The sequence below is a fragment of the Oryx dammah genome, unplaced genomic scaffold (genome assembly GCF_014754425.2).
Source record: "Oryx dammah isolate SB20612 unplaced genomic scaffold, SCBI_Odam_1.1 HiC_scaffold_8, whole genome shotgun sequence".
NCBI classification, from domain to species: domain Eukaryota; kingdom Metazoa; phylum Chordata; class Mammalia; order Artiodactyla; family Bovidae; genus Oryx; species Oryx dammah.
This window is the reverse complement of record NW_024070192.1, coordinates 10,585,933-10,612,173: the sequence shown is the minus strand read 5'-3', so window position 1 is coordinate 10,612,173 and position 26,241 is coordinate 10,585,933. Positions and strand designations below refer to the sequence as shown.

Sequence of the window (26,241 nt, the reverse complement as noted above, 5' to 3'; positions counted from 1 at the left end):
AGCAGCGGTGAGTGAGATCCTGCCCACTGCCTGTCTTCACATAGTCCATGGGACACACAAAATATCAAAAGAAGACAGTTTCGCACCAGGTGGAAGTTATATGGAATCCAGACTTCAGGGGCCATAAGTAAGGTTTCACTGCACATGGGCATACTCATCTGTTTACCTACTGCCTGTGGGTCCTCCTTGTAACTGCTAGGGTGAGGGGTTGCAACAGAGACCATATGGTCCATCACACCTGAAATACTGACTATGTGGCTCCACAGAGAAGGTCTGCAGACAGCCCCTGAGTCAGCAGTCTACAGAGACATGTGCATTTCACCCGTAAGAGCAGTAGGGTGGGAACGCCTGTGTCCTACATGAGTCCGTTCCTGAACATAAGCAGTTTCGGAAATGGCCAGGCACAGATATCAACCCGAGTGGCCTCTTCTGGTCCCAGGGTCCTACCCCAAGTTCAGAAACCATCTGCTCCAGCTGCTTGTTGAAGAAGTTGATGAGGCCTTGCTTTCTTTCAATCAGGATCGTGCGCCTGGAAATTTCATTTTCACTGTTGGTGATGAGGTCGCTGACATTTTTCACTTCCTTGTCCAGCTCAGCCAGCGTCTTCTGATGCATGTCCAGCCTGCAGTTGGTGTTCGTGATGTCCAGGGTGGTCTGAGCAATGTCACCGTCAATTTTGGAAAGATGCGTCACCTGAATAAGCAGAAGGGAACAAGTCTGAACTTTTCCCCTCTTTTTGAGAGGCTCCACATGGGCTGGCTGGCTTCTTGTTTCCCTTGATCCAGGTTTTCATCTGGAGAAATTCTAAAACAGAGGAGGATGTTGGTTTTTTCTCCACCTTATGACCTGTCAAAGGACTTACTTGTTTGAACCCTAATGATTCCTCACAAAAAAAGAAAGCTGATATTATTATCTCTTCTTATCAAACAGTAAAATAACATTGAAATGGGGAAATGTAAAAATACAGATGATCATCCGTAAATCTGCCACATAGTTATCCAGCATCACTATTTAGAATCTATCCTGCCTTCTTGACTTTGTATATAAACCCTCTTCCTCCCTGCCCAAACAAAAATAGGGTCACACTGTACATATAGCTTTGTAAGCCACGTTTCATTTGACACATTTCATGTCATTTTTAATGGTTGTATAATACTCAGTCATATTTGTAACAGAGATTGGGAAGCAAGTCACAGCTGTCCCTGGGAATGTCATCTGTTCCACAACAAGTACAGGGGCCCTGCTCTCAACAGCTCATGTGCTTTTGGTGAAGAAAACCAACATGCCTGCCCTCTTTGAGCTTGTCGTCTGTTATCAACATTCCTACTTGAAATAATGCTATGACAAATGCCAACTTCTAACTTCTATTTTATGGGACAAATGTCCTTTACATTTCACTAAAAAATTGGACACAGTCCTGGAGAGAAAAGATTGTACTGTGGGGTGTCATTTACCACCTGGCCAGGGGCTTGTGATCCTGGAACTCTTGCCAACCATGGTTTTGGGGTTGGGAGCTTCAGCCCAGGGCAGAGCTGCCCAGGGCTCCTTGGACCTGCTCTCTGTCCTGAAGGCTGAGCCAGCCCACCCTGCCTCCTCTGCAGGTTTCAGAAGACAGATTTGCTCCATTCTTTCCTACAGTGGAGAGTTGATTGTAAGGACACTTGTGAGAATTAGGGAGGGAGGCAGCTCAGGCTCACTTTGGTATCAGGGCCCTTTTCCCTGGACTGTGGCTATGCCTTGACCTTGCCAGCCAGCCTCTCACTGTTGGCTGCCCAGAGGCTCCTGCCCATGCAAATCCTCAGCTCTCTATCAGCCTGCGGCTCCCACTAACTCCTGCCCATGCTCCAGTCATCTCTTCTCTTCCCCCACATGACCCCAGCTGGCTTTGTCAAACACCCACTCTCTGACCAACTATCATGCATGGCTTTCCAGGACATCCCTAGGTTTAAAGTCAGATCTTGCCAGCATCTCAAGGCACCCAGGTCCCTATGGTCACAACTTGGCCCCTTTGGCTTCTCTGAGCTCTGGTTATCCACCCATCCCTTTCTTTGCCAAGATTACGCAAGGTTGCCAGGTCTTCACAGGGACTGTGCTTCCTCACCATACGGGAAGGGCTTCAGTTCCTAAGTCTCCTTTCAGCCACCAAAGAGGCCAACCAGAGCACCCTGACCTCCCCTCAGCCTCCTCAGGCTGTTTGTCCCCCATGTTGAGACCACCCTGGCCTCCTCCTGGGACATCAGTACTGCTCCTTTATTAACTGTGTAGACCCCATGGTTCACCTATGCCTGCAATCCCTCTGAACACAGCTCTGGATGATTCTGTCCCTCTACAACTTCTGCTCCCTGTCCCAGATATCCCATTTGCCACCAGGCCACAGGGGTATTGAGCAGTGGGAGAAGTGCCTCCTTTCAAGAGCTGGATTTGCTATTGGCTATTGTTGCAATAAATGCTGGCCCAAGACTCTTTATTGCCCTCATGTGGACACGAATAGTAGTACACCTACTGCCCACAAAGCGCTCCAACAAATGCTGGTTCAGGACTCTTTACTGCCATCCTGTGGACATGGATGGTAGTACACCTGCCACCCACCAACTGTTCCAACAAATGTTGGCCCAAGACTTTACTGCCTTCGTGTGGACACAGATGGTAGTACACCTGTATCCCACCAAGTGCACAAATGCTGGCCTGGGACTCTTTACTGCCCTCCTGTGGACATGGATGGTAGTACACCTACTGCCCACCAAGTGCTCCAACAAATGCTGGCCCAGGACCCTTTACTGTCCTCCCGTGGACATGGGTGGTAGTACACCTACTGACCACGAATTTTTGCGCCGCATGCTGGTCCAGTACTCCTTACTGCTGACCTGTGGACATAGCTGGTAGTACACCTATCACCCACCAAGTGTTCCAACAAATGCTGACTGAGGACTTTACTGCCCACCTGTGGACATGGGTGTTAGCACATGTGTTGCCCACATGGGTGACTGGGAAAGGGGGACACCCGGGAGCCTGGGGATCAGCCTCTGTGATGTTGCATCAGGGCCGGGCAAGTTTATTTCACACTCACCACACTGCATAACTTTTCCAGTGCACACTTGGGCCCCATTGTTTTGCTCCCAGCAGGTAGTCTTGCCCCAACTTCCTGGAATAAGAACTGGTAGGACTCCACTAGCATCAACCAGGACATCTCAAGGAGACCCAGGCATGCACAGTCTTGGGTCCAGCCCCCTCTCCTCAGTTCCTGGGCACAAGCAAGCCAGGAGCCAGCTTGTCTCCTCCCAGGTATCTGGGAGGCATGAGGTGCCTCAGAGTTCTAGCAAGCCACGTAGACAGCACCCTGAGGCAGGGGGTCACACAGGAAGAGCCAAAGAAGAAACAACCTAAGTAGCAAATTGCTTTTTTCAGGACATAGGGACCCCTGCTCAGAGAAAGGAAAGACCCTGGGGGAGCAAAAGAGAGCTCTTTCCAGGGATAGGAATTGGGTCCTCAGTCCAGAAGGGCCAGTCACACTCACTCAGGACCTTCAGGCACATTCTGGGAAAGCAGAGGGTCAGGCTACTCCATGATTCATTGTAAATGCTCCTACCGATTTGACCAGGGTCTCTGCTGCAGCAATTTATCCTCAGACATGTGGACAAAGATGTGTGAACAGGTATGTTCAGTGCTGAGTTATTTCTAAAGTTTAAAACCTAGAAACAACTTTAAATGTCCAAAGAGAGAATTATTAAAGAAAACATGTATATTTGAAGGATAAAATGTGATGCATAAACCAACAGGCACTTTTTCTAATAACATTTATGGAAAATGTTATGTTAAATAGGACCAATAATGTAAAACAAAACACTTCACACATAGTGAAAAATTAATGGGCTCCTACACTTGTTGTCTGGGCACTTTTCACTCTGTGTTGTGTTTCAGTAAAATTAATGAAAATGGATTAGAGTGGTTTAAAGACATATATAGTAAGAGTTCTATGTCCTCTCAGGTTGTGTGTGCATATGTATCTTCACATGTCTGTTCACATATGAGAACATGTTAAACAAATGTGTGTGTGTGGGAATCTGTGTGCTTATGTTTGCTCATGTGTGCATGTGGGGATGTGTATGTGAATGTGTGTTTCTGTGTGTCTTTGTGTGTATGAGTATGACCATGTGTGTTTAGAAAAATTTCCAGAAGGAAATACACCCAAGTTTCAGAAGAGATTATCTGTGGATGGTGGGATTGCAGCTGTCTTAGTTTCTTCTTATGCCTTTTTATATTTCCAGGTTTTCCACAATAAAAAATGCATTACTTTTACAACTAGACAAAAATGAAAGGTGAATGGACATGCTCAGTGCCCTTCCACTGTGGTCTGTCCCCACTAGAGCTGCCCGATGCTTGAGCACCATGAAAGCATCCACCTGTTGTGGCCCAGGTGTGTGCAGCTGGCATACCAGGTTGGTCTTTTCCTTCTGGAGCTTCAGGATGAGCTGGTGGAAGTATTTGGTCATCTTGTTGGAGGTCATGTGCTCCTGCAGCTTCTCCGTGATGGAGGCATCCATCTTCCTCCTCAGCTCCAGCTCGTGCTGGATGGCCTGGTGGAGAGTCTGCAATTCTCCTATAGTTGCCATGTATTCCTAGAAAGGAAGAGTCAGAGGGTGGATACTACGAGGCAGAGTGGGGAGGCTTGCCCTGCTGGTGGGGGACATGACCGTACCACATGGGCCTGGCCCAGTGCATCCTCTGTGTCCAGCAGGGTGAGCCTGTAGGTGTTAAACTCATTCTGCAGGGCCTCCTCCTTAGTCAGGCACTGTGAGGTCAGTTTCTGCATCAGGTTGGCTTCTGTCTCTGCCCGGTTCAGGATGCTGGCCAGCTTCTCATTCTTTTCTTCCTCCTTCATGATGGATTTCTTATAGGCTTCAAGCTCAACATCCATGGACTTGACTTGATGCTGGCATTCACTGCCAAAATTGAAAGAGCAAAGCCAGGACATCAGAACACCAATGTGTATGGTGGTACCCTACTGGGAGGAAGCTCATAGAGTGAAGAGAAAGAAATTAGGAAACCAACTCTATTAGTATTAGTCGAATATAAAAAAAAACTTTGCAAGGCTTTCAAATATTATTTATTTTTTTAGCCACACTACACAACATGTAGGATCTGAATTCCCCAACAAGAGATCAAACCCATGCCTCCTGCAGTGGAAGCATGGACTCCTAACCACTGAACCACCAGGGAAGTACCAACAGTGGTTGAATCCTGACTACTATTTTCTAATGTGTTGGAACTATTACCCTTCTCAAGCCCTAGTCTAAAACTCTTCTAATATTGTGATGATAGGAGGAGGAAGGACAGGAAACTGTTGGCTTGTGCTTGGTGGTGAGGAGTGGTCATTGCCAGCCCATCTCCTTTAGTTGTGATCATAATCTTGGAAAGAAAATGCTGCTATCTCAGTTTGGTACTCTTGAACACAAAGCTCAGGGCATTTGAGTAAATGGTGTGGCTGGGAGGAACACAGGTGGCTGTCTCTTCAAATTCTCTCAGCATACTGGCCATGGACATGCCCATAAGTAATGTCACGTTAAAAACTGCAGATCCTGGATAATGGAATTTGAATTTTTGTGTGTGAGACATTTTTTCCCTTAATTATTTTCAATGACCAAATAGAACTTTAAATACCTCATTGGCATACCATTAGGCTCTATCCAGTTTTGTGGTTTTTTTTTTTTTTTCTCATCTCATCAATGTAGCAGTAAACATCATTAGTCAGTCAGTTCAGTCACTCAGTTGTGTCTGACTCTTTGCAACCCCATGGTCTGCAGCACACCAGACCTCCCTGTCCATCACCAACTCCTGGAGCCTGCTCAAACTCATGTCCATCGCATTGGTGATGCCATCCAACCATCTCTGTCATCCCCATCTCCTCCTGCCTTCAATCTTTCCCAGCATCAGGGTCTTTTCCAATGAGTCAGTTCTTTGCATCAGGTGGCCAAAGTATTGGAGTTTCAGCTTCAACATCAGTCCTTCCAATGAATATTCAGGACTAATTTCCTTTAGGATGGACTGGTTGGATCTCCTTGCAGTCCAAGGGACTCTCAAGAGTCTTCTCCAACACCACAGTTCAAAAGCATCAATTCTTTGGCGCTCAGCCTTCTTCACAGTCCAACTCTCACATCCATACATGACTACTGGAAAAACCATAGCCTGGACTAGACGGGCCTTTGTTGGCAAGGTAATATCTCTGCTTTTTAACATGCCATCTAGGTTGGTCATAACTTTTCTTCCAAGGAGTAAGTGTCTTTTAATTTCATGGCTGCAGTCACCATCTGCAGTGATTTTGGAGCCCCCAAAAATAAAGTCTGTCATCATTACACATTAAAAAAAAAAATACCCTGCACTCTGAAAACTCAAAGATGCTGATGAAAGAAACTGAAGATGACACAAATAGATGGAAAGATATATTGTATTCCTGGGTTGGAAGAATCAATATTGTTAAGACGACCATACTACCCAAGGCAATCTACAGATTCAATGTAATCCCTAACAAATCACCAGTGGCATTTTTCACAGAACTGGAACAATAACTTTTAAAATTTGTATGAAAACACAAAATATTCTGAATAGCCAAAACAATCTTGAGAAAGAAGAACAAGCTGGAGAAATCACACTCCCTGACTTCAACTATACTATGAAGCTACAGTGATCAAAACAATATGGTACTGGCACACACACACACACACACACAAAACAGATGCATAGATCAATGGAACAGAATAGAGTCTGGAAATAAACCCACACACACGGTCAATTAATCTAAACAAAGGAGACAAGAATATACAATGGAGAACAAACAGTTTCTTCAATAACAAGTGCTGGGAAAACCAGACAGCTACTTGCAAAAGAATGAAATTAGAACATTCTCTAACACCATATACAAAAATAAACTCAAAATAAATTAAAGACTTAAATATAAGGCCAGACACTGTAAAACTCCTAGAAGAAAATATAGGCTGAACACTCTTTAACATAAATTGCAGTAATATTTTTTTTGATCCATCTCATAGAGTAATGGAAACAAAAGCAAAAATAAACAAATGGGGACTTCCCTGGTGGTCCAGTGGTTGACAATCTGCCTTGCAATGCAGGGGACACCAGTTTGATCTCTGGTCTGGAAAGATCCCATGTGCCATGGGACTGTGCACCACAACTACTGCACCTGTGCTATGCAGCCCACTAGCTGCAACTAGAAGCCTGCCTGTCTAGAGCCTGTGCTCCACAGTAAGGAAGCCACTGCAATGAGAAGCCCGCACACTGCAATTAGAGAGCAGTCCCGAATCTCCACAACCAGAAAGCACACACACATCAATAAAGAGCCATCACAGTTAAAACATAAAATAAAAGAAAAAATAAACAAATGGGACTGAATCAAAATAAACAAATGGGGCTGAAAAGCTTTTTCACAGTGAAGGAAACCATAAACAAAAAAAGAAAACATACAGACTGGGAGGAAATATTTGCAAATGATACGACCGACAACGGATTAACTTCCAATGTATACAAACAGTTCAAATAGCTCAATATCAAAAAAACAAACAACCCAATCCAAAAATAGGCAGAAAATCTAAACATACATTTCTCCAAAGAAGGTATACAGATAGCCAAAGATGCTCAATATGGCTAATAATTAGAGAAATGCAAATCAAAAACTACAATGGATATCACCACACACCACTCAGAATGGTCATAATCAAAGTGAAAGTGAAAGTTGCTCAGTCGTGTCTGACTCTTTGCGACCCCATGGACTATACAGTCCATGGAATTCTCCAGGCAAGAATACTGGAGTGGGTAGCCTTTCCCTTCTTCAGGGGATCTTCCCCAACCCAGGGGTCAAACCCAAGTCTCCTGCATTGTAGGCAGCTTCTTTACCAGCTGAGCCACAAGGGAAGCCCAAGTATACTGGAGTGGGTAGCCTATCCCTTATCCCTTCTCCAAAGGTCTCCTGCATTGCAGGTGGATTCTTTACCAACTGAGCTATGAGGGAAGCCCACCAGTCAGAATGGTCATAGTCAAAAACTACGAATAACTGGGACTTCCCTGGTGGTCCAGTGGTTAAGAATCTGACTTGCAATGCAGAAGATGTGAGTTCAGTCCCTTCTTGGGGAACTAAAATTCCCACATGCCGCAGAGAAACTAAGCCCTTGTGCCAAAACTACTGGACCCACGTGTACCTGGAGCCTATATGCCACAACTAGAGAGCCCATGTGCTCCTGGAGCCCACACACCACAGCTGGAGAGCCACGTGCTCCTGGAGCCCACACGCCACAACTGGAGAGCCCACGTGCTCCTGGAGCCCACACGCCACAACTAGAGAGCCACGTGCTCCTGGAGCCCACACGCCACAACTGGAGAGCCACATGCTCCTGGAGCCCACACGCCACAACACAACTAGAGAGCCACGTGCTCCTGGAGCCAACACACCACAACACAACTAGAGAGTGCTCCTGGAGCCCACATGCCACAACTGGAGAGCCACGTGCTCCTGGAGCCGACACACCACAACTGGAGAGCCACATGCCACCAGGAGAGACCCCACGTGATGCAACCAAGACCCAACTTGCCCAAACAAATGAATACTTCAAAAAAGTACAAACAGTAAATTCTGGAGAAGGTGTGAAGAAAAAGGAATCCTCCTACACTGTTGGTAGGAATGTACACTGGTGCAGCCACTACAGAGAACAGTGTGGATGTTCCTTAAAAAACTAAACATAAAGTTACCATGTGACCCAGCAACCCCCCTCCCAGGCCTGTGTCTGGAAAAGACGAAAAAGCTCTGATTTGAAAAGATAGATGCACCCAGTGTTCACAGCAGCACTATTCACAGTAGCCAGTACATGACAGCCATCCACATGTCCACTGACAGATGACTGGATAAAGAAGATACGGTGTATATATAAGTGATTGCTCAGCCCTAAAAAAGAACGAAATAATGCCATTTGCAACAACATGGATGGACCTAGAGATTACCATATTAAGTGAAGTAAGTCGGAGAAAGACAAATACACGGTATCACTTAAATGTGTAATCTAAAAAAAATAATACATATGAACTTATTTACAAAATAGTGATAGACTCACAGACATAGAAAACAAACTCAAGGTTACCAAGGGGGAAAGCGGTTGGAGGGATGCATTGGGAATTTGAGATTAACAGATACACTCTGCTGCTGCTAAGTCGCTTCAGTCGTGTCCGACTCTGTGCGACCCCGTAGATGGCAGCCCACCAGGCTCCCCCGTCCCTGGGATTCTCCAGGCGAGAACACTGGAGTGGGTTGCCATTTCCTTCTCCAATGCATGAAAGTGAAAAGTGAAAGTGAAGTCGCTCAGTCATGTCCGACTCCTAGTGACCCCATGGACTGCAGCCCACCAGCCTCCTCCGTCCATGGGGTTTTCCAGGCAAGGGTACTGGAGTGGGGTGCCATTGCCTTCTCCAACAGATACACTCTACTATATATAAAATAGATAAACTAGCTCAGAGAACTATATTCAACATCTTACAATATAATGGACAAGTGTATACACTTTTCCATACATATATGTGGGCTTCCCAAGTGGCTCAGTGGTAAAGAATCCACTTGCCAAGCAGGAGACGTGGGTTCAATCCCTGGGTTGGGAAGATCCTCTGGAGAAGGAAATGGCAACCCACTCTAGTATTTTTGCCTGGGAAATCTCATGGACAGAGAAGCCTAGCAGACTACAGTCCATAGCGTCACACAAAAGGTCAGATACAACTTAGTGACTAAACGACAACAACACAACACCACAATAGATATCTATTTATAATAGATTTGAGTCACTTTGCTGTTTGCTGTATACCTGAAACACTGTAATCAACTATACTTCAATTTTTTAAAATGAGCAAAATATACCTCATCAAAGAAGGTATGACAAATACTCACACGAGAAAATGCTCACTATCATTAGTCACTAGGGAAATCAAATTAAAATCTCAACAGAACACCACAACATGTCTACTAAGGACTAAAATGAAAACAATGGCACTATTAGGTATTGGTGAGGATGGGAATGCCTGGGAATCTCAATGCTGTGTGTTTCCCAGAGTGACCTGTTCCATTTTGCATTCCCACACCAAGATCTGCATACAATGTCACTGCAGCTCTGGTCATGCCACCCTCCAGACTGGAAACAACCACATGTCAATGTATCCACGTGAGGGAATACTACTCGGCAACGAGAAGGGACAGACTGCCGACCCTGAAATGTCAGGAAGACTCTCAAAGCACTGTGCAAAGTGCAAAAAAGCCAGACAAGAAGAGCTGTGTATCTTGTGATCCCATTTACATGAGATTCTGGAAATAACACAACTACAGAAACAGCAGATGAGCGTTTGCTAGGGGCTGGAGGTAGCAAGAGACACTAGATTTGGGGTTGCAGGAAGTATATGATATCTTGAGTGTGTGATGGTTACTTGTCTCTGTCCGTTTGCTGATCTGAACTGTGCTCTGACAAAGGATAACTTCTTATGTAGTAAAAATAATGGTAATTGACATAATAAATAATTTACCTAACAATGATACTTTAAAATAATAAATTTTTACATAAGTTATCTTCAATAAACCAAAGTTTTAAAAGTTACTTATTTTCTTATACTTCTTTAGGAAGTAGAAGCCTTATAAGTATCTAGAATTTGACAATAATGATAAGACATCCAAATTTTTTTGTTTATTGTTTTTTTTTGGCTGCACCATACAGCACACAGCACCTCCCCAGCCAGGGACTCAGTGGTGCCCTTGCAGTGGAAGCATGGAGTCTTAACCAGTGGACCACCAGGGAAGTCCAAGATGTCCAATTTTCATGACAGAAATTGGAACACTCAGTCAGACATGCACAGGCAAAGACGCCAGAATGCTAGCTAATAAACTGTCATTGTTACAAAAGGAGAAAGACGGTGGCATTTTAAACCTTTATTTCTGTTTTCCTAATTTCCTGGGATGTGATCACTTATCCTGAATAAAAATTATTTTTAAAAAAGACACACTTGGGAATTCCCTGGTGGCCCAGAGGTTAGGATTCGGTGCTTTCACGCCGTGGCACAGGTTCAATCCCTGCGGGGGAACGAACATCCCACAAGCCACAGGGCATGGCCAAAAAGTAAAATAAATAAAAAATTTAAAAGACACACTTTAAAACTGTCCTTCATAGAGAACAGACTAGTAGTTGCCGGGGAGAGGCAGTAGAGCAGGGGAGGTCAGAGGGGAGATGAAGTGGGAGGTTGGGGTCAGCAGACATAAGCTTTTATAGAGAGAATGGATAAATAACAAATCCTAATGTATAACACAAGAAAACTATAGTCAATATCCTATAATAAACCATAATGGAAAATAATATTTAAAAAAGAATATATATATGTATAACAGAATCACTTTGCTGTAGAGCAGAAATTACTACATTGTATGTAAATCAACTATACTTCAATAAAAATAGATTAAAATGTCCTTGATTAACAGATATGAATAGAAAAAAAAAAACCCAAAACATAAAGAACTGGTGGAGTCTAGATGTCTGAAGCTTGACCCAATCCATTTGAGGATTAAGAGGGAGCCTGCTGCAGGAGCTCAGGGCGGAGAAGCTGACAGATTAACACCCGGCAGAGGCTCTGAGCCCCGCCTGCCCCCCGGTTTCCTGTTGGAAAGAATGGCGGAAGCAGAAACCCAGGCACAAGGGGACCTGTGTGTGTTCCTGACCCTGAGAGGTATCAGGGTATTCTAGGCAGGGTATCCTCCCTAACCCCAGGTGAGCACAGTTTAAAATTTCCTGGCTTATTCTGAGATGTTTCACATGGGACTGACCGGTTTGCTTCTTTTTTTTTTTAACTTTTATTTTGTATTGGAGTACAGCCGATTAACAATGCTGTGATGGTTTCAGGTGGGCAGCGAAGGGACTCAGCCATACGCAAACATGTATGTATCCATTTCTCCCGAACTCCCCTCCCGTCCAGGCTGCCACATAACATTGAGCAGAGTTCCCTATGCTATGCAGTAGGACCTTGGTGGCTAGCCACTGTAAATGCGGCAGCGTGTACATGTCGACCCCAAACTCCCTAACTAGGCTCGTGGGCTTTGCAGGTGTGACTTCCAGTGTTTGCTGCAGCCTCATCATGATTCTGTGGTTGGGACCCCTCCTGATGGGACTTTGTCACTAACGGTAAAGAGTCGGTAGGAATCTTGTCTTTCACGTCTTGTTGTAGCGGAGACCCATGTGATCTCAAGTCACCTGCTGGGTCCCAATCAACACGACATGCCCACGAGTCCCGGGGAGCGAGGGCCACTTGGCCTCCGCAAGTGGGAAGGGGGAATGCGACACGGTGAGTCATCAGGGCAATCCCCAAGGGCCTTGCCCATGCCCTGTGTCTGCCCTGTGTTAACCAGCTGCTCTCTGTGCCTGCGGCAGCCCCGGCTGTCCAGAGCTACAGGCCTCCCTGGGCTTGGGGGATGTCGGCAGTGGTGGGGCACTACCTGCCAGACCCTGGGCCTGACGGAGGCCAGCCGGCACTGAGGAGGCAGTCCCTGCCTCCAAGTCACACACCACCTTCCACTTCCCTCTCTTCTCCCACAGCTAAGTCACTTCCTCAGCGCCCAGACAACTCCCAGGAGGGTCGGGGGCAGGGGGGCGGTGTCTAGCTTCATGTCCACCGTCTGGACCATCAGCCAGGAAATCACCATTTTTGTTCATTTTCTAAAATGGTCTACACGCTACGAGCCGGTATTTGGTACTTTAGTTCAGCTGCTGAACTGGCCTGGAAGTCCCAAGCGATGCAATGTTTCTGCAACACCTTGACTTTGGTTAGTATCTGATTCCCTCCTTCACACCTATCTGGATGCAGCGCTGCAATCACAGGTCACAATTCTCACAGCATCCTGTGCGGTCAACACATTTGAAAGGAGGCCTCCCTCCTCCATGGCTGATGTATCTGGGGTTGCAGGAAGGCCAGCTGAGCCAGAACTAGTGCCCCATGACTTGTTGTTAGGGGAGGTGTGTGTTGCTAAAATGAACATTCGATGGGAGCCTGTTATAAACACATGATGTCATTTTTCTCATCAGTGATCAGCACAGTGGAACATGTGCTCAGTTGTCAGGGAGGGGGCTTTGGAACACTGCTGGGGGAGGTGTTATCGTCTCAGCCCTCCTGGGAAATCCCTGTCCAGCCTGCTGAGTGCGTACCCTGGAATCCAGAACTTCCCAGCTTGATAGGGAGCATAATTATACAGAATGATATAGACTATAATCACCCTGGATGTGACTCTGTACAGCAACACTGTGATGGGAAAGGCATGTGGATAACCTTGAGTCCATCAGAAGGTGTGTGGCAGGAAAAGAAGGAACAAATAACTGGTGTGTTTCGATTTGGGAAGATCTCCAGGACACGCAGTGGAATGAAAAGAGCAGGCACAGAACATGGCACGAAAGGGAAAGTGAAGGAGGCGAATTTGTGCAGTCTCTTTTGCTGTCGTGGATGACCTAGGGATGGAGACCCAGGAAACCAGGAGGAGTGTGTGTGTGGGAAGGGGAAGCAGACCATGGAGGACACGGGCCTATTCACCTCACTGAATATGAGTCTACAGATAGTTTAGACCAAGTCACTGTGTTATCTATTCAAAATACTGAATTTCAAAACAAGATAAAAGAAAAGGAGTGACCGTCAAGCCATGCCTTAGAGGACAGGTAGGAACAGCCTGTGGGAGTGGACCCCAAGGTCAGGAGGAGGGTTGTAGAGAGACATCCAGGTTAGTCCTGGAGACATAGAGTGCTGGGCTAAGCGCAGGGTGTCTCCCTGAACTCTGGAGGTCCCTGTGTGGGGGAGTCCACAGGCCATGAGACTCTCAGCCTTGACCTTACTCAGGGTCAGTGTTAGGCAAGAGGCAAAAACTGCTCCCTACCTAAGGCCTCTGCTCACCAAACATGCGGCAGCACTCAGTCGACAGACACAGCGGGAGCAGGTAGACCAGCAGCCCCGGGGCTGGGGGGGGCGGCTGGGCAGGGGTCAGTCCAAGCCCACAGCCCCGAGACAGCCTGGTTCCTCACCTGTGTGTTCAAAGGGAAGGCAGATTTTTAGCCAGACTTTGCCTGGATAATTCTATGATTCTCCCTTTGGCTTTCTTTTTAAAAAATATTATTTATTTCTTTCAGATTTTAAACATTTATTCATTTCGTTTTGGCTGTGCTGGAACTTTGTTGCTGAGTGGGTTTCTCTAGTTGCAGAAAGTGGGGACTACTCTTTGGTGCAGCGCACGGGCTTCTCACTGGGGCGGCTTCTCTTGTTGCGGGCTCTAGGTCACACGGGCATCAGTTCGTGTGGCTCATGGGCTCTAGAGCACCCGCTAAATAGTTGTGGCACACGGGCTTAGCTGCCCTGAGGCACGTGGGATCTTCCCAGAGCAGAGATCGAACCCGTGTCCCCTGCACTGGCAGGCGGATCCTTAACCACTTAACCACTGGACCACCAGGGAAGGCCTCCCTCTGTCTTTCTATCATCGAGTCAGGGAAGTGAAGGAAATGAGTATTTTTAGTCTGGCATTACCCACATAAATGTGACTTGTTTTAAAAACAGTCGTAGGTATATGCCTCCATTTTTGTTTTTCTTAATCACAAGACTGAGAAGGAACGTCTCTCCTAGCTGTTGGGCTACCAGAGGCCATGCCATGGGACTGGCAAAGCAACCCAATCCCTCCTCCCCGTGGTCAGCAGGCCTCTCCTGGACACAGCTCACTGCCAGGCTGCACGCTGAGGTCTGAGTTGAGCTACGATGCGTTCCCTCCAGGACCTGCTTCCACACTTGGGCCCCAAGCATCCTGCTGGTTTGGGGAATGAAGGCAATGGTGGAAGCCCCAGTCTCCAGCACCCCACCCAGGGTGCACGTCCAGCCCTTGCTAGAAGTGAGAGGGGAATGCCAGGCGGGGCCTCTTCCTTCCCTTTTCGGGAAGATTAAAGCAGGATTTCGGTTGGAACTCAGCCCTCGGCAGAACAATAGAGGAAGGGTGAAGTTTCTGCACACAGGTGGTGAAACTGCAAATCAAAGGGACACCTTTATCTCTCTAAGATAAATACCCCTTTTTCTTTCCCTCTCTCTCACTGTTTCTCCTTAATCCTCCCAGGAAATCTGAGCATGAAAGCTTTGCAGCTCCCGGTGCCATGGAAAGTTTGAAAGGATTTAAAAAACACTGAAATCTGGGTGAACAATAAGGGGGGGTTTCAAGAACGGAAATTGGGGCCTCAGGGCTGCAGGTGCACCCCTTTGTCCCAGGAGAGCCGGGGACGGGCGCTCCGTGCTCGGCTGGGAGGAGGCGGGCATGGAGTCCACTTTGCACCCACCTCTGAGTTCGCACATGTCACGAGTTCTCCCACCGCTCCATCCAGGGCCCTGCCTGTGGCCCCGAGAGGCCTGGCCTGCCTCTGTGGCAACCAGCAGGGCCGCCCGTACCTGAGTGCCTCCTGGATGGTCCTGTGAGCCTCGTCGCGATGTTTCATGCCCACCAGGCTGGTGGCCCACTGCTGCAGGATGTGCTTCTTCTCCATGTTGATGGCCTCTATTTCCGTGCAGGCCTGCAATGGAGAGTTGAGGTTACGTGGACGTTGGTCTCATGTCATTAAGCTCAGAGCCCCCAAAAGGACGTCGGAGAGCCCCGAGCTTCCCAAATCACTTTCCCCCTCCGTGACCCTAGCTTTGCTTTATATGCAGCAACAGAAGGACACACGTGAAATTAAACACGGCTCAAAAGGCCCATCCAACACTTGCCTGAGCCTTGAGCCCCAGCCGTGACACGGGAACAATAACAGTACCCACATGCTGGGGCCACCAGATCAGACGGGACAGTGCCTGTAGGCCCAGCACACTCAGCTCGACCCCAAGTGCTGGGTCTCATGAATGTCCTTATGTGTCATTCCAGGGGAATCACTGCACTCCTAGCAGTTTGGCCTCATGATGATTCTTGGAAGGGGCACAGAGTGAGGGCTCGGGGGAGGCCCTCTTCAGGCCACGAGCATCTTAGTGGAGATGCTGAGTCCAATCAGCCTCTGGTCTTGTGGGACGTGCATGGTAGACACTGCAGGAGGTCAGAGCGGCCTCGAACACTCACAGGATAATAAGAGAGCAGAGCTGGATGTGAAAGGAGGCATTGCACTGGGGAATCCTACTCCTGTCATCAGGGCTTTAATAAATCATCTATTCATTACCATTATAGGGCATAAAGTGGTGTGAGTTAATTATACCATGACTGCTGAGACATTTCTGGATCTGGGTAAGTTATTAACTGAGAAGCCCGTTCTGTGGCATGGACCAGCTTGTGCACCAATGGTACCCGGCTGAGGCAGAAGGAGCCAAAACTGCTGGGCTCCTCCCCAGGCTGGGCTGAGTGGGGACGGTCAGCCAGAGGCAGGTGCCCTCCCACGGAGCTCCCCAATCTGCCAGACAAGGGCTTGTTGACCAAGGTACAGGCTGAGATGTAAAGACTGAGCTGAATTCAGTTTTTAAATGTTTTAAACACAGTCCCCATTTAAAAAAAAAGTGTTCGTTCTATGCAAATTAGAATATGTAAATAAGCTAAAAGAAAATAAAAATAATCCCATTATTTAAAGTTTACATTTCTATCACCCTGATGTTATCTTCCTATGTGTGTGTGTGTGTGTGTGTGTGTGTGTGTGTTGTATTTGCCTGTGTGTATGCAATCACATTTTACTATTGTTTTATAACTTAGTATTTAAAAGTAGCATATTGTGAACGGGTTTCCATGTCAGCAAATATTTTATTGGTGAGATAGTCCTGTACTGTATGGATATATCATAATTTGTTTAACCAACGACCTCTTCTTGGGACTTTCTTTGCTATCACACATAGCACTGTGTCCCCAGAGACTCGCTATTCATTTTCTTCACTGAGTATTTAATGTACAAAAAGTTAATTTGCATGCCCATTTTCCCTGGAATGAAGGCTGAACAGTGATATTTTGGGAGAGTGTGCTAGGGCACGGGGTGGGTGCCTGTGACATGTGGTGCAATATTGCCCTTGAATAAAGATCCTGATGAAGGCACGCTGCACCCCCACTATCAGTGCAGAAGCCCTGCTTCCCTTGCCTTGCTCATCTTCGCCAACTTGGTTTGGAGAACCCCTGTCCTGCCCTTGTCTGTCATCAGTGTCTGTGGTGCACCTGCCACGGCCGCCACCTTCCCCCCAGCCCCCTGCTTCTGGGTGCGGAAAGGCAGGATGAACAAATGTGGGATGGCCCTGTCCTGGCAGGACACAGCCAGCAGGGAGCGGTGGGAGACACAGAAAGACGCAATGGAAGAAAAACGACAATGTCGTGTATGTGTGTGTGTGTGTGTGTGTGTGTGTGTGTGTGTGATCAGCACAGAGCAGAAACGTATGTGGCAGATTCTGGACTGATTTTCAAAACCTCTTTACACCACCAAACTTACTGGTATTATGCTTAGAAAGCCCTCTTCAGCCCAGGACTCTACAAATATTTCTTTTTCTTTCTTCTGGTATAGCTTCCCTCATTTCAATAGCTGATCCCATGTGGAATTTGTTTTAGTGTGTGGTATGAGGAAAAGATGTGATTTTTTCCCCCAAATGATTAACCAAATGTCCCAACACCACTGGGTGCATAACTCACTTGCTCTCCATTAATTTACAATCCATGAAATTTCTATGCAAATGTTTCCTTGATTCTGGGCTCTCACAGCCTACCTGTCTGTCCCTGACTCCAGTAAGTCATTATTTTAGCCACTTGGGCTTTATAGTATTTAATGTTAGGGGGGGACCCACAATCCTGGTTTCTCCTGGACTCCCCTGGTGTTAGCCCAGAAAGTGTCATGTCTCAGGAAACCTGTCATTTCTGGGCAAACAGCCTTCATGAACTTTCCTCCCTGGACACTTCTCTGTTAGTCCTCTGAATTTATATTTTAGGTAAACTTAAGAATTGCTTTGTTAACTAAACAGCTTCCCTCTGCCGAGATTCTGATGGGCATTCATTCTCGATTAAGTATACTCACAGGCTGGTGAGAACGGGGCACTCTCCCACGTGGACCCAGGTAGATTTGTTTGTTTGTTCAAGCCCACCCATTTGTCTCTCCTTCAGTGAAAGTGTGTTGTTTCTTTCATGCCGTCAATGCACGTATGAAATAGATGGTGACTCACAGATTAAAAAGCAACAGCAATTTTGGTTTCCAGTGCCAGTCACTGAACTTGGCGTTGCATTGAGCCTGGGCTCTCTCTTACTCGCTATGGAATGGAGATGTGGGCACTGCCCAGGTGTGCCAGCAGTCCAGGCTGAGAATGGTTAGGGAAACTTCAGCTCGCCTTGAAAGAGGTCTGCTGTTGCTAAGAAGCTTGCTAAGGATGTCCCAGCAAGCAGGACAGAATGTTCCAGCTCCTGGGACATCTTCTAGTGTATCACTGCTACCATGAGAGTAAGAATACTGGCCATCAGTCAGCTGGTATCATCACTGTGAGTCAGCCAGATGCTCTGAGATGCTTATGAGGACAGACAGATGTGCAGGGGGTGGGCCAGCTAACTGAGGGCTCAGTCAGCCTCTCAGCAGGCATGCAGGCACTTCCCGGGCACTGCCAGATGGCATGGGTGATGCGTACCTCACTCACTGCTTTCCTGAGCATCTGAGTGTCTTTAGCCTGTGCGTGGTACTGGGCCTCGAACAGGGAGGTTTGTTCTTCCAGCTGGTTGGCTCGGGTGGTCAGCCGGTCCACATGCAGGTCCTAGAAGGGCAGAGATAAGATGCGTGGTGAGACGATAAGGGATAAGACGCATGGTTGGTCCCCACCAACCCAGACCCATGTCAGCGATCCCAGGCTGGACACGGTTCCTCCAGGGCTATGGTATTCAAACAGGGGCAAGGCTGACTGGGAAATCCAAGGTGTAGCCATCATCATGTGGGCATCGTCTCTGCAGAATACCTGCTGCTTCTTCTCCAGCTCGGCCCGCATGCGTTGGGCTTCTGACTTCTTCACGACTTGCTTCATCACTTGGATGTCGTCACGCACGTCCTGGTCTATGTTCTGCATGTAGAAGAGACGCAGAGCCAGGGTCTCCATCTCGGTGTGCAGAGCTGCCACTGGGAAGAGGCGGGGTGGGGGGTGTCCCAGCATCGCACACAGACCAACACAGACACAGCACCCCTCCTCCACTGTGGGGTGGGCCTGAGAGACAGCCTTGAAACTACAAAGACCCAGACCATGCCATCAAAGACCTTACAGTCTATTAATAGGTGGAGAGACAGAATATATAACAACCTACACAGCATATTAAAAAGCAGAGACATTACTTTGCCAACAAAGGTCCGTCTAGTCAAGGCTATGGTTTTTCCAGTGGTCATGTATGGATGTGAGAGTTGGACTATAAAGAAAGCTGAGTGCCGAAGAGTTGATGCTTTTGAACCGCGGTGTTGGAAAAGACTCTTGAGAGTTCCTTGGACTGCAAGGAGATCCAACCAGTCCATTCTAAAGGAAGTCAGTCCTGAATATTCATTGAAGGACTGATGTTGAAGCTGAAACTCCAATACTTTGGCCACCTGATGCAAAGAACTGACTCTTGGAAAAGACCCTGATGCTGGGAAAGATCGAAGGCAAAAGAAGGGGATGCTAGAGGATGAGATGGCTGGATGGTATCACTGACTCAATGGACATGAGTTTGAGTAAACTCCGGGAGTTGGTGATGGACAGGGAGGCCTGTCGTGCTGCAGTCCATGAGGTTGCAAAGAGTCGGACACGACTGAGCGACTGAACTGAACTGATGCCCGTCAATTGCAACATGCTCTCCAACTCCCACCACATGTTAGAGATTCTTCATGTCCAAGGATGTTTTGAAACAGTGTCAAGGTTATGAGGCCTTGTGTGAATTTTACAGATTTCTTACCACATGGAGTTGGCAACATCAGGTTCGGTCCTAAATCTCCTGGGAGAAAAACCAGCCTGAAGGGTGGGCTGAGCACCACTGAAGTTAGGGTTCCTTGTAACAAAACTCTCATGAGATGGATTTATAAGCTAGAACATCAGCTTATTTAGGGAAATAGACTTCCACCAGTAACTGTTCACTGGTGTAGAGCGTTCCTTATTCAGTGAGTAGATCCAAACGGAAAATCAATTTATAGATTGAAAGGCTGCTGGGTGAATATCATATTAGAGTCAGGTGTTTCTGAAGGATGGACTTAAACTTGACAAACATTTTTTTTTAACATCCAAGATGATTTAAAAACTCTAACACTAGGGAATTCTTTGGGCCCCATGTGGATAAGAATTATAGGGACGGGGAATGGAGGGGGTACAGGGAAAAGAGGGGGGAGTTTTGTAGAAAGAGTGGTTGCTGGGTGGACTGTAGGAGTGTATCTGGGGAGAGGGTCTTTAAAGAGGTCATTAAGGTAAAATGAGGTCACTAGGGTGGGCCTGAACAACTGGTATCTTTAGGAGAAGAGGAGGTTAGGATACAGACACACAGTGGATGGGCCCCTGTGTGGACACAGGGAGACGATGACTGTCCACAAGCCCAGGAGACTGGCCTCAGGTAGAACCACCCTGCCAACACCTTGATCTTGTACATCTGGCCTCCAGAATTACAAGAAAGCAAACTTCTATTGCTCAAGTCGCCCGGCCTATGGCCCTTCGCTATGGCAGACAGTGCTGAATAACCCACCCTACCTGAATCAGGGAGCTTGCCCACCCTTCCTCCAGGGCACTCACTTCTGCCCCCTCTTTCCTTCTTTCCTGGCTGAGTGACTGAGAGCCAATATTTCAAATTTTTTTTTAATTAAAAAAATTTTTTATTCATTTATCTTTGCCTGCACTGGGTCACCGTTGCTGCAAGCAGGCTTTCTCTAGTTGTGGTGAGCGGGGGCTGCATTCTAGCTGTGGTGCTTGGGCTTCTCATTGCAGTGGCTTCTCTGTTGCAGAGCATGGGCTTTAGGGCCTGCGGGTTCAGTCGTTGTGGCTCAGGGACTAAGTTGCCCCACAGCATGTGGGATCTTCCCAGACCAGGGATAGAACCCGTGTCCCCTGCATTAACAGGCAGATTCTTACCGCTAGACCATCAGGGAAGTGCTCAAATATTCTTTTTAATTTGTATTCTTTGAACATTAGTGAAATCAAGTCTGTTTTCACAGTATGAAGACCGGCTGTCCTTTTCCTTCTTTGACTTGCCTGCTCATACCATCACCCCTTTTTCTAGAGCAGGATAGTAGTCTTTTACCTATTAGGCTTTGAAGGGCCCTTCATGTAATAAGACAGGGTAGGCAGAGTCTTGAAAAGCTCCCATGAGCTCTGCCCCTGGTGTCACTCCTGAGATCAGGTTGTGTTTTGTGGCAAAAAGGATAATTATCAGACAGGCCTGACCTCAGCAGGTGAGTCCTCTAGAAGCAGAGTTTTCTTGACCTGGTGTTAGAAAAGGAAGTCGGAAAGATATGCAGGGTCAACAGTCTTTGCTTAGCATGAAATAGGAGTCTAAGTGTTCCTTTTTGAATGGTCAAATGAGCGAAAATATTTAGTGATTTTAAAGTGCAATTTGTACATTCAACTTGCAGTAAATAGATAGATTCCAGAGTAAACTTCCTGGAACCCCCTACTCTGCACCATTGATCTATTTGCCCATTTTTTTCCCTTGAGCCATTTTGTTTCTATTGCTGTAGATTGATACAGTGCTTTGATACCTGTTAGGACAATATTCCCTCATTACACTTCTTTTTCAAAATTTTCTTGCATATTCTTACGCATTTAGTGTTCCAAGTGATCTTGAAAATCGATTTGTTGAGAATGGAGAATTTTTAAGGTATTGCTCTGGAATCATTTCTAGCAAGCATTGATAAGGGGGAAAAAGCAAGGAACAGAGTGGTGGGCATAGTACACAGCTACTTGTTTAAAAAAATAGAAAAAAATACCACACCCTTATAACTTTGCTTTTATATGCAAAAATATCTTTAAAAGAATAAACAAGAATCAATAATACCATTGTGACTCTGCAGAGGGGGCTGGACTAGGCCAGAGGGAGACTCCAGAGAGCTTCAATTTTGCATTATTACTCCTCAAAAATAATAAATAACTATGTTAAATAAATTCAAGCTCGCCCAAACATCCCATTGTGGATTTTAACTGGACTTGCAGTGAACTGCTTGTTAATTTAGAGAAATAATTTATATACTGTGCATTCTCCCATCCCATTATAATCATGACTGTTCCACTTATTTAAATGTTTTATATCCTTTAGTAAAGTTTTATTGTTTTTCTTCAGACAGGTTCGCTTGCTTCTTTTTATTGATCGATTGATTGCTTTGGCTGCACTGGGTCTTCCTTGCTGTGTGTGGGCCTTCTCTAGTTGTGGTGTGTGGGTTTCTCACTGGGATGGCTCCTCTTGTTGCAGAGCACGGGCTTCAGGGCGGGCGGGCTCAGTCACTGTGGCACAGGCTTAGTTGCCCCAGTGCATGTGGGATCCTCCAGGGCCAGGGATCTAACCCATGTCCCCTGCCTGGGCAGATGGATTCTTAACCGCTGGACCACCAGGGAAGTCCGGTTCACTTGCTTCTTATTAGACTTATTCCTAAGTATTTTATGGCTGTTATAGCTATCATGGATGAGATTTTTTAAATTACATTAATAATTCATAATCGGATATGACTGGCAGAAAAGAAAATTGTAACTCTGGTATTCAGTTACTTCATAGATTTCTTATTGCTTTTATTTGTTTCTTTTTCAACAGTAATCTTGAATCTTCTAGGTAAACAATCATACCATTGGTGGAGAATGAGTTTCATGATGTCATATCCGGAATCTATACTTTATATTTTCTGTTTACTTTCATAGCTGGAATGTCCAAAACAGTGTATCCTCATCTCATTCCTTACCTTAGCTATGATCACTCCAGGGCTTTCCACTGAGTAAAACTGTCTTATTAGTTGCTGATAAACACTTACAAAGAAATTTCCTTCTACCCTAGTTTAGGATGAATAATGAGTTTTATTCAAATATCCACTGGGCATCCACCCAGAAAATCTTTTTGTTCTCTCTCCTTTAAGAAAAAAGTGCAATGAATCAGTAGATTTCCTAATTTCAAATTATTCCAGAATTAAGCCCTTCTTCACTAGGAGCTATTTTTTTCTTTTCATATATTGCTGAACTTAATCTTTTGTTGCTGAGCAAAAGTTTAATATTTGCTAATATTTTATTTAGGATTTTCATATCGTGTAAGTAGGATCACTATGTTTTTGTACACTGTAAGCTTTTTCCAGTAAGGATTATACTGAGAATTATAAAACAAGCCTGGGAAGAATTTCCCAAAATTTCCACCCTCTGGAGGGTTGGATAACATAGGGAATGTCTGGTTTTGTCCTGTCTGTAATCCTATGGCATTTCCCTCCTTTTACCTTTGGAATTTAAAAATTTCACCAACTATGTCTGGGCATGTTTATTTTTTCTTCCACCCACCTGGCCCTACATGAGTCTTTATACCTGAAAATTCATCTTTCTTGAACTCATGCAAGTTGAACTTTTCCTCTGATATCATTGGTTAATGCCCCTAATCTCCTGGAATTTCTATGTTATGGATGCTGACTTTACCAGACCTACATCCATGTCTTTTATCTCTTTCTCAGAATGTCCATCACTTTGGGTTTTTGCTCTGAATTCTGGATAGAATTCCTCACACTGGACTTTTAGTATACTAATTCAGTTGTTCAATTTTCAGCAGTGCTGATCTATTTTGTAAATTTTGGGGAGGGGGAATGTTGCTGCTGCTGCTGCTGCTAAGTTGCTTCAGTCGTGTCTGACTCTGTGCGACCCCATAGACAGCAGCCCACTAGGCTCCTCTGTCCCTGGGATTCTCCAGGCAAGAACACTGGAGTGGGTTGCCATTTCCTTCTCCAATGCATGAAAGTGAAAAGTGAAAGTGAAGTCACTCAGTCGTGTCCGACTCTTAGCGACCCCATGGACTGCAGCCTTCCAGGCTCCTCCTTCCATGGGATTTTCCAGGCAACAGTACTGGAGTGGGGTGCCATTGCCTTCTCCGAGGGGGGAATGATGATTCTATTTTTTAATTCTGAGTATCCTTTTCTCTAATAGTTGTTTTCCATTTGACTGGTGAGATAGCCTCTAAAATCTCATGTCAAACACCAGTTGGCACATGCTCAGTTTTCAGAACCTGATGCCTGTCTGTGGAGAGGTCTGCTCTCCTGTCATCTCCTGGGGATGCCTGCTGTGGACTCACACTTGGGTGTGAAGGTTACTGACTGGTGGGTTTCACCTCTCTCCCAGGTAAGGTGGGCAACCGTAGACACTGTCCAGAGGCAAAGGCCCATGTTTCACCTACAGGACAGGGCAGTGGCAGCACCTGGTGGGCAGGGCTGGGACCATCACCCAAATTCTTTAGTTCAAAGAAGGGAGAAATGGTGCTGTGAGGTGGGTCCTTGCTCAATGGAGCAAGCTCTGCTCCTGCTCCGGGTGACCTCCAGAAAGGACACAGTGTCCATAAAGACAACTGGATCTTTCCAGAAGCCCATCTGCCTTGAGCCTCTGATGAGGGTGCTGGTGGGCACTGACTGCCCCTTTGTGGAGGGAGCGGGGGACCTGTGTCCTCTTTGAGACTGGTCTAACTTCCGTTATAACTGGAGAATGTGGCTCCACCGCTCCAGGGTGGGTGCCCTGCTCTTCTCTCTTCGGTAATTCTGCTAATTTGGTGATAATCAGGGAGGAGTGCTCCCTGAGTGAGCACTTCCCCAACTCTGTCCAGAGTCCTCTCCTACATTTCTCAGGGTCCAAAATGCTGCTTTCCATTGACAGTTGAGATACAGGTGTGATTCTGTTTTCTTCCAAATTCTTTTAGGTTACTCCCCCCAGTATAATAGTCACACAAAGGTGATGAAGAAAGTCGGAAACACGAAAAACACAAAAACTGAAGTAATCTGCCGCGACCACGCTGTTCACTGTGGCCCACTGCCTCGCTCTGTGCAGGGCTTCGCTCTGGTAGGAACAGTGACTAGTCCTAGCCCCGTGGTCTCTTCTGCTCCAGAGCACCTGCTCCCCTTAACTTGCCGCACAGCCTGGGGCTGCAGGGCTCGGGATCATGGGCCCCTGCACTTTGGACTGGCCTCTCCTATACCTCCCCACCCGCTTAAAGCCCGCCCATTCCCACTCTTCCCTGCTTTCTGGAGACCCTATCTTCCAGCCCAGCAGCCCAGCAGCCTCTCCCGCTTTTGACTCCATAAACCCAACCTGCCGGCTTTTAGTGTTTGCTGCTTTGCCTAATTAGGTGCATTTTAAGACATGTCTTTCCTTCCCAAAAAGGATGGGAATGCCTCTAGGACATGAACACATCTTGCCTTTCATGATATCCCACAGTGGCGCGGGGTCATGATAGCACATGGGGACACCCCTTGGGGTCGTGATGGCTCTTGGGCCACCCCACCCAGTTGCAAAGGTATTCAGGGATTCAATGGCAGGTGAGGATCCCCTTGGGGTCTCTGTGGCATGTGGGGACACCCCCGTGGACAGCTTCAAGGACGCGGAGCTGCCTTACGCTTTTTGCGCTCCTCGTTGGCAGTCTCACAGGTCTTGGTGTAGAGTAAGCGCACCCTCTGCAGCTCCTCCTCCTTCTGCTGCCTCGTGCACGCAGCGATGGAGTGGCGGTCGTGACTTTTCTCAAGCTGCATCTGCAGGCGGGCCAGGTGCTGCTGGATCCCGTAAAGGTTCACCCCCAACTCCTGCCGCTGGACTCGGCTTTGCTTGGTGGCCACGCTCTGCACCAGAGAGAGAAACTATGTCATGGAGATGCAGGAGGGAGCACAGCTCAGTGGGAGGTGGGACAGGTACGCACCAGTTCTTGAAGTTCCAGCCTCAGTTTCTCTATCTGCCGGTTAAGGTAGCTCTTCAGGGCAGCCTGGAATCTTATCATCAGGGGCTAGAACAATGGAAGAGCATAGCCAGTTACTGTCCTGTCCTCTCCAGGGCTTAGCCACAGCTCTTGGTGGGGTGGAGACAGAAATGACTTTCATACTGGGTGCTCCCCACTTCTGCCCAGGATTCTTACTTCAGAAGTCACTTGTGGTCTCACCGTAGGCACTGAAGGACCTGAGTGCATATTTTGACAAAATGACAGGATGAGCTGGGGTGGTGGTACTGGTTTAATCCCCGGAGCTGAAGGGTAGTGATTAGCAGAGCCTTGGATGCCAGCACCAAATGAACCTTGAGCCCCATTTCCCACTG

The 26,241-nt window shown here is 46.8% G+C and overlaps 1 protein-coding gene across 2 annotated transcripts in view; it reads right to left on the bottom strand.

Moving 5' to 3' along the window:
• CCDC40 (coiled-coil domain containing 40) overlaps window positions 1-26,241 on the bottom strand; it is a 42,957-nt gene that overhangs the window by 8,748 nt on the left and 7,968 nt on the right. For both annotated transcript variants that reach the window (XM_040244754.1, XM_040244753.1), the window contains exons 7-14: window positions 25,853-25,936; window positions 25,556-25,775; window positions 18,961-19,118; window positions 18,640-18,762; window positions 15,475-15,596; window positions 4,697-4,940; window positions 4,434-4,616; window positions 448-693 (exon numbers count right to left, since the gene is read on the bottom strand). In XM_040244754.1, coding sequence (XP_040100688.1) covers window positions 448-693; window positions 4,434-4,616; window positions 4,697-4,940; window positions 15,475-15,596; window positions 18,640-18,762; window positions 18,961-19,118; window positions 25,556-25,775; window positions 25,853-25,936 — 1,380 coding nt within the window. The remainder of the gene's footprint in view (window positions 1-447; window positions 694-4,433; window positions 4,617-4,696; window positions 4,941-15,474; window positions 15,597-18,639; window positions 18,763-18,960; window positions 19,119-25,555; window positions 25,776-25,852; window positions 25,937-26,241) is intronic.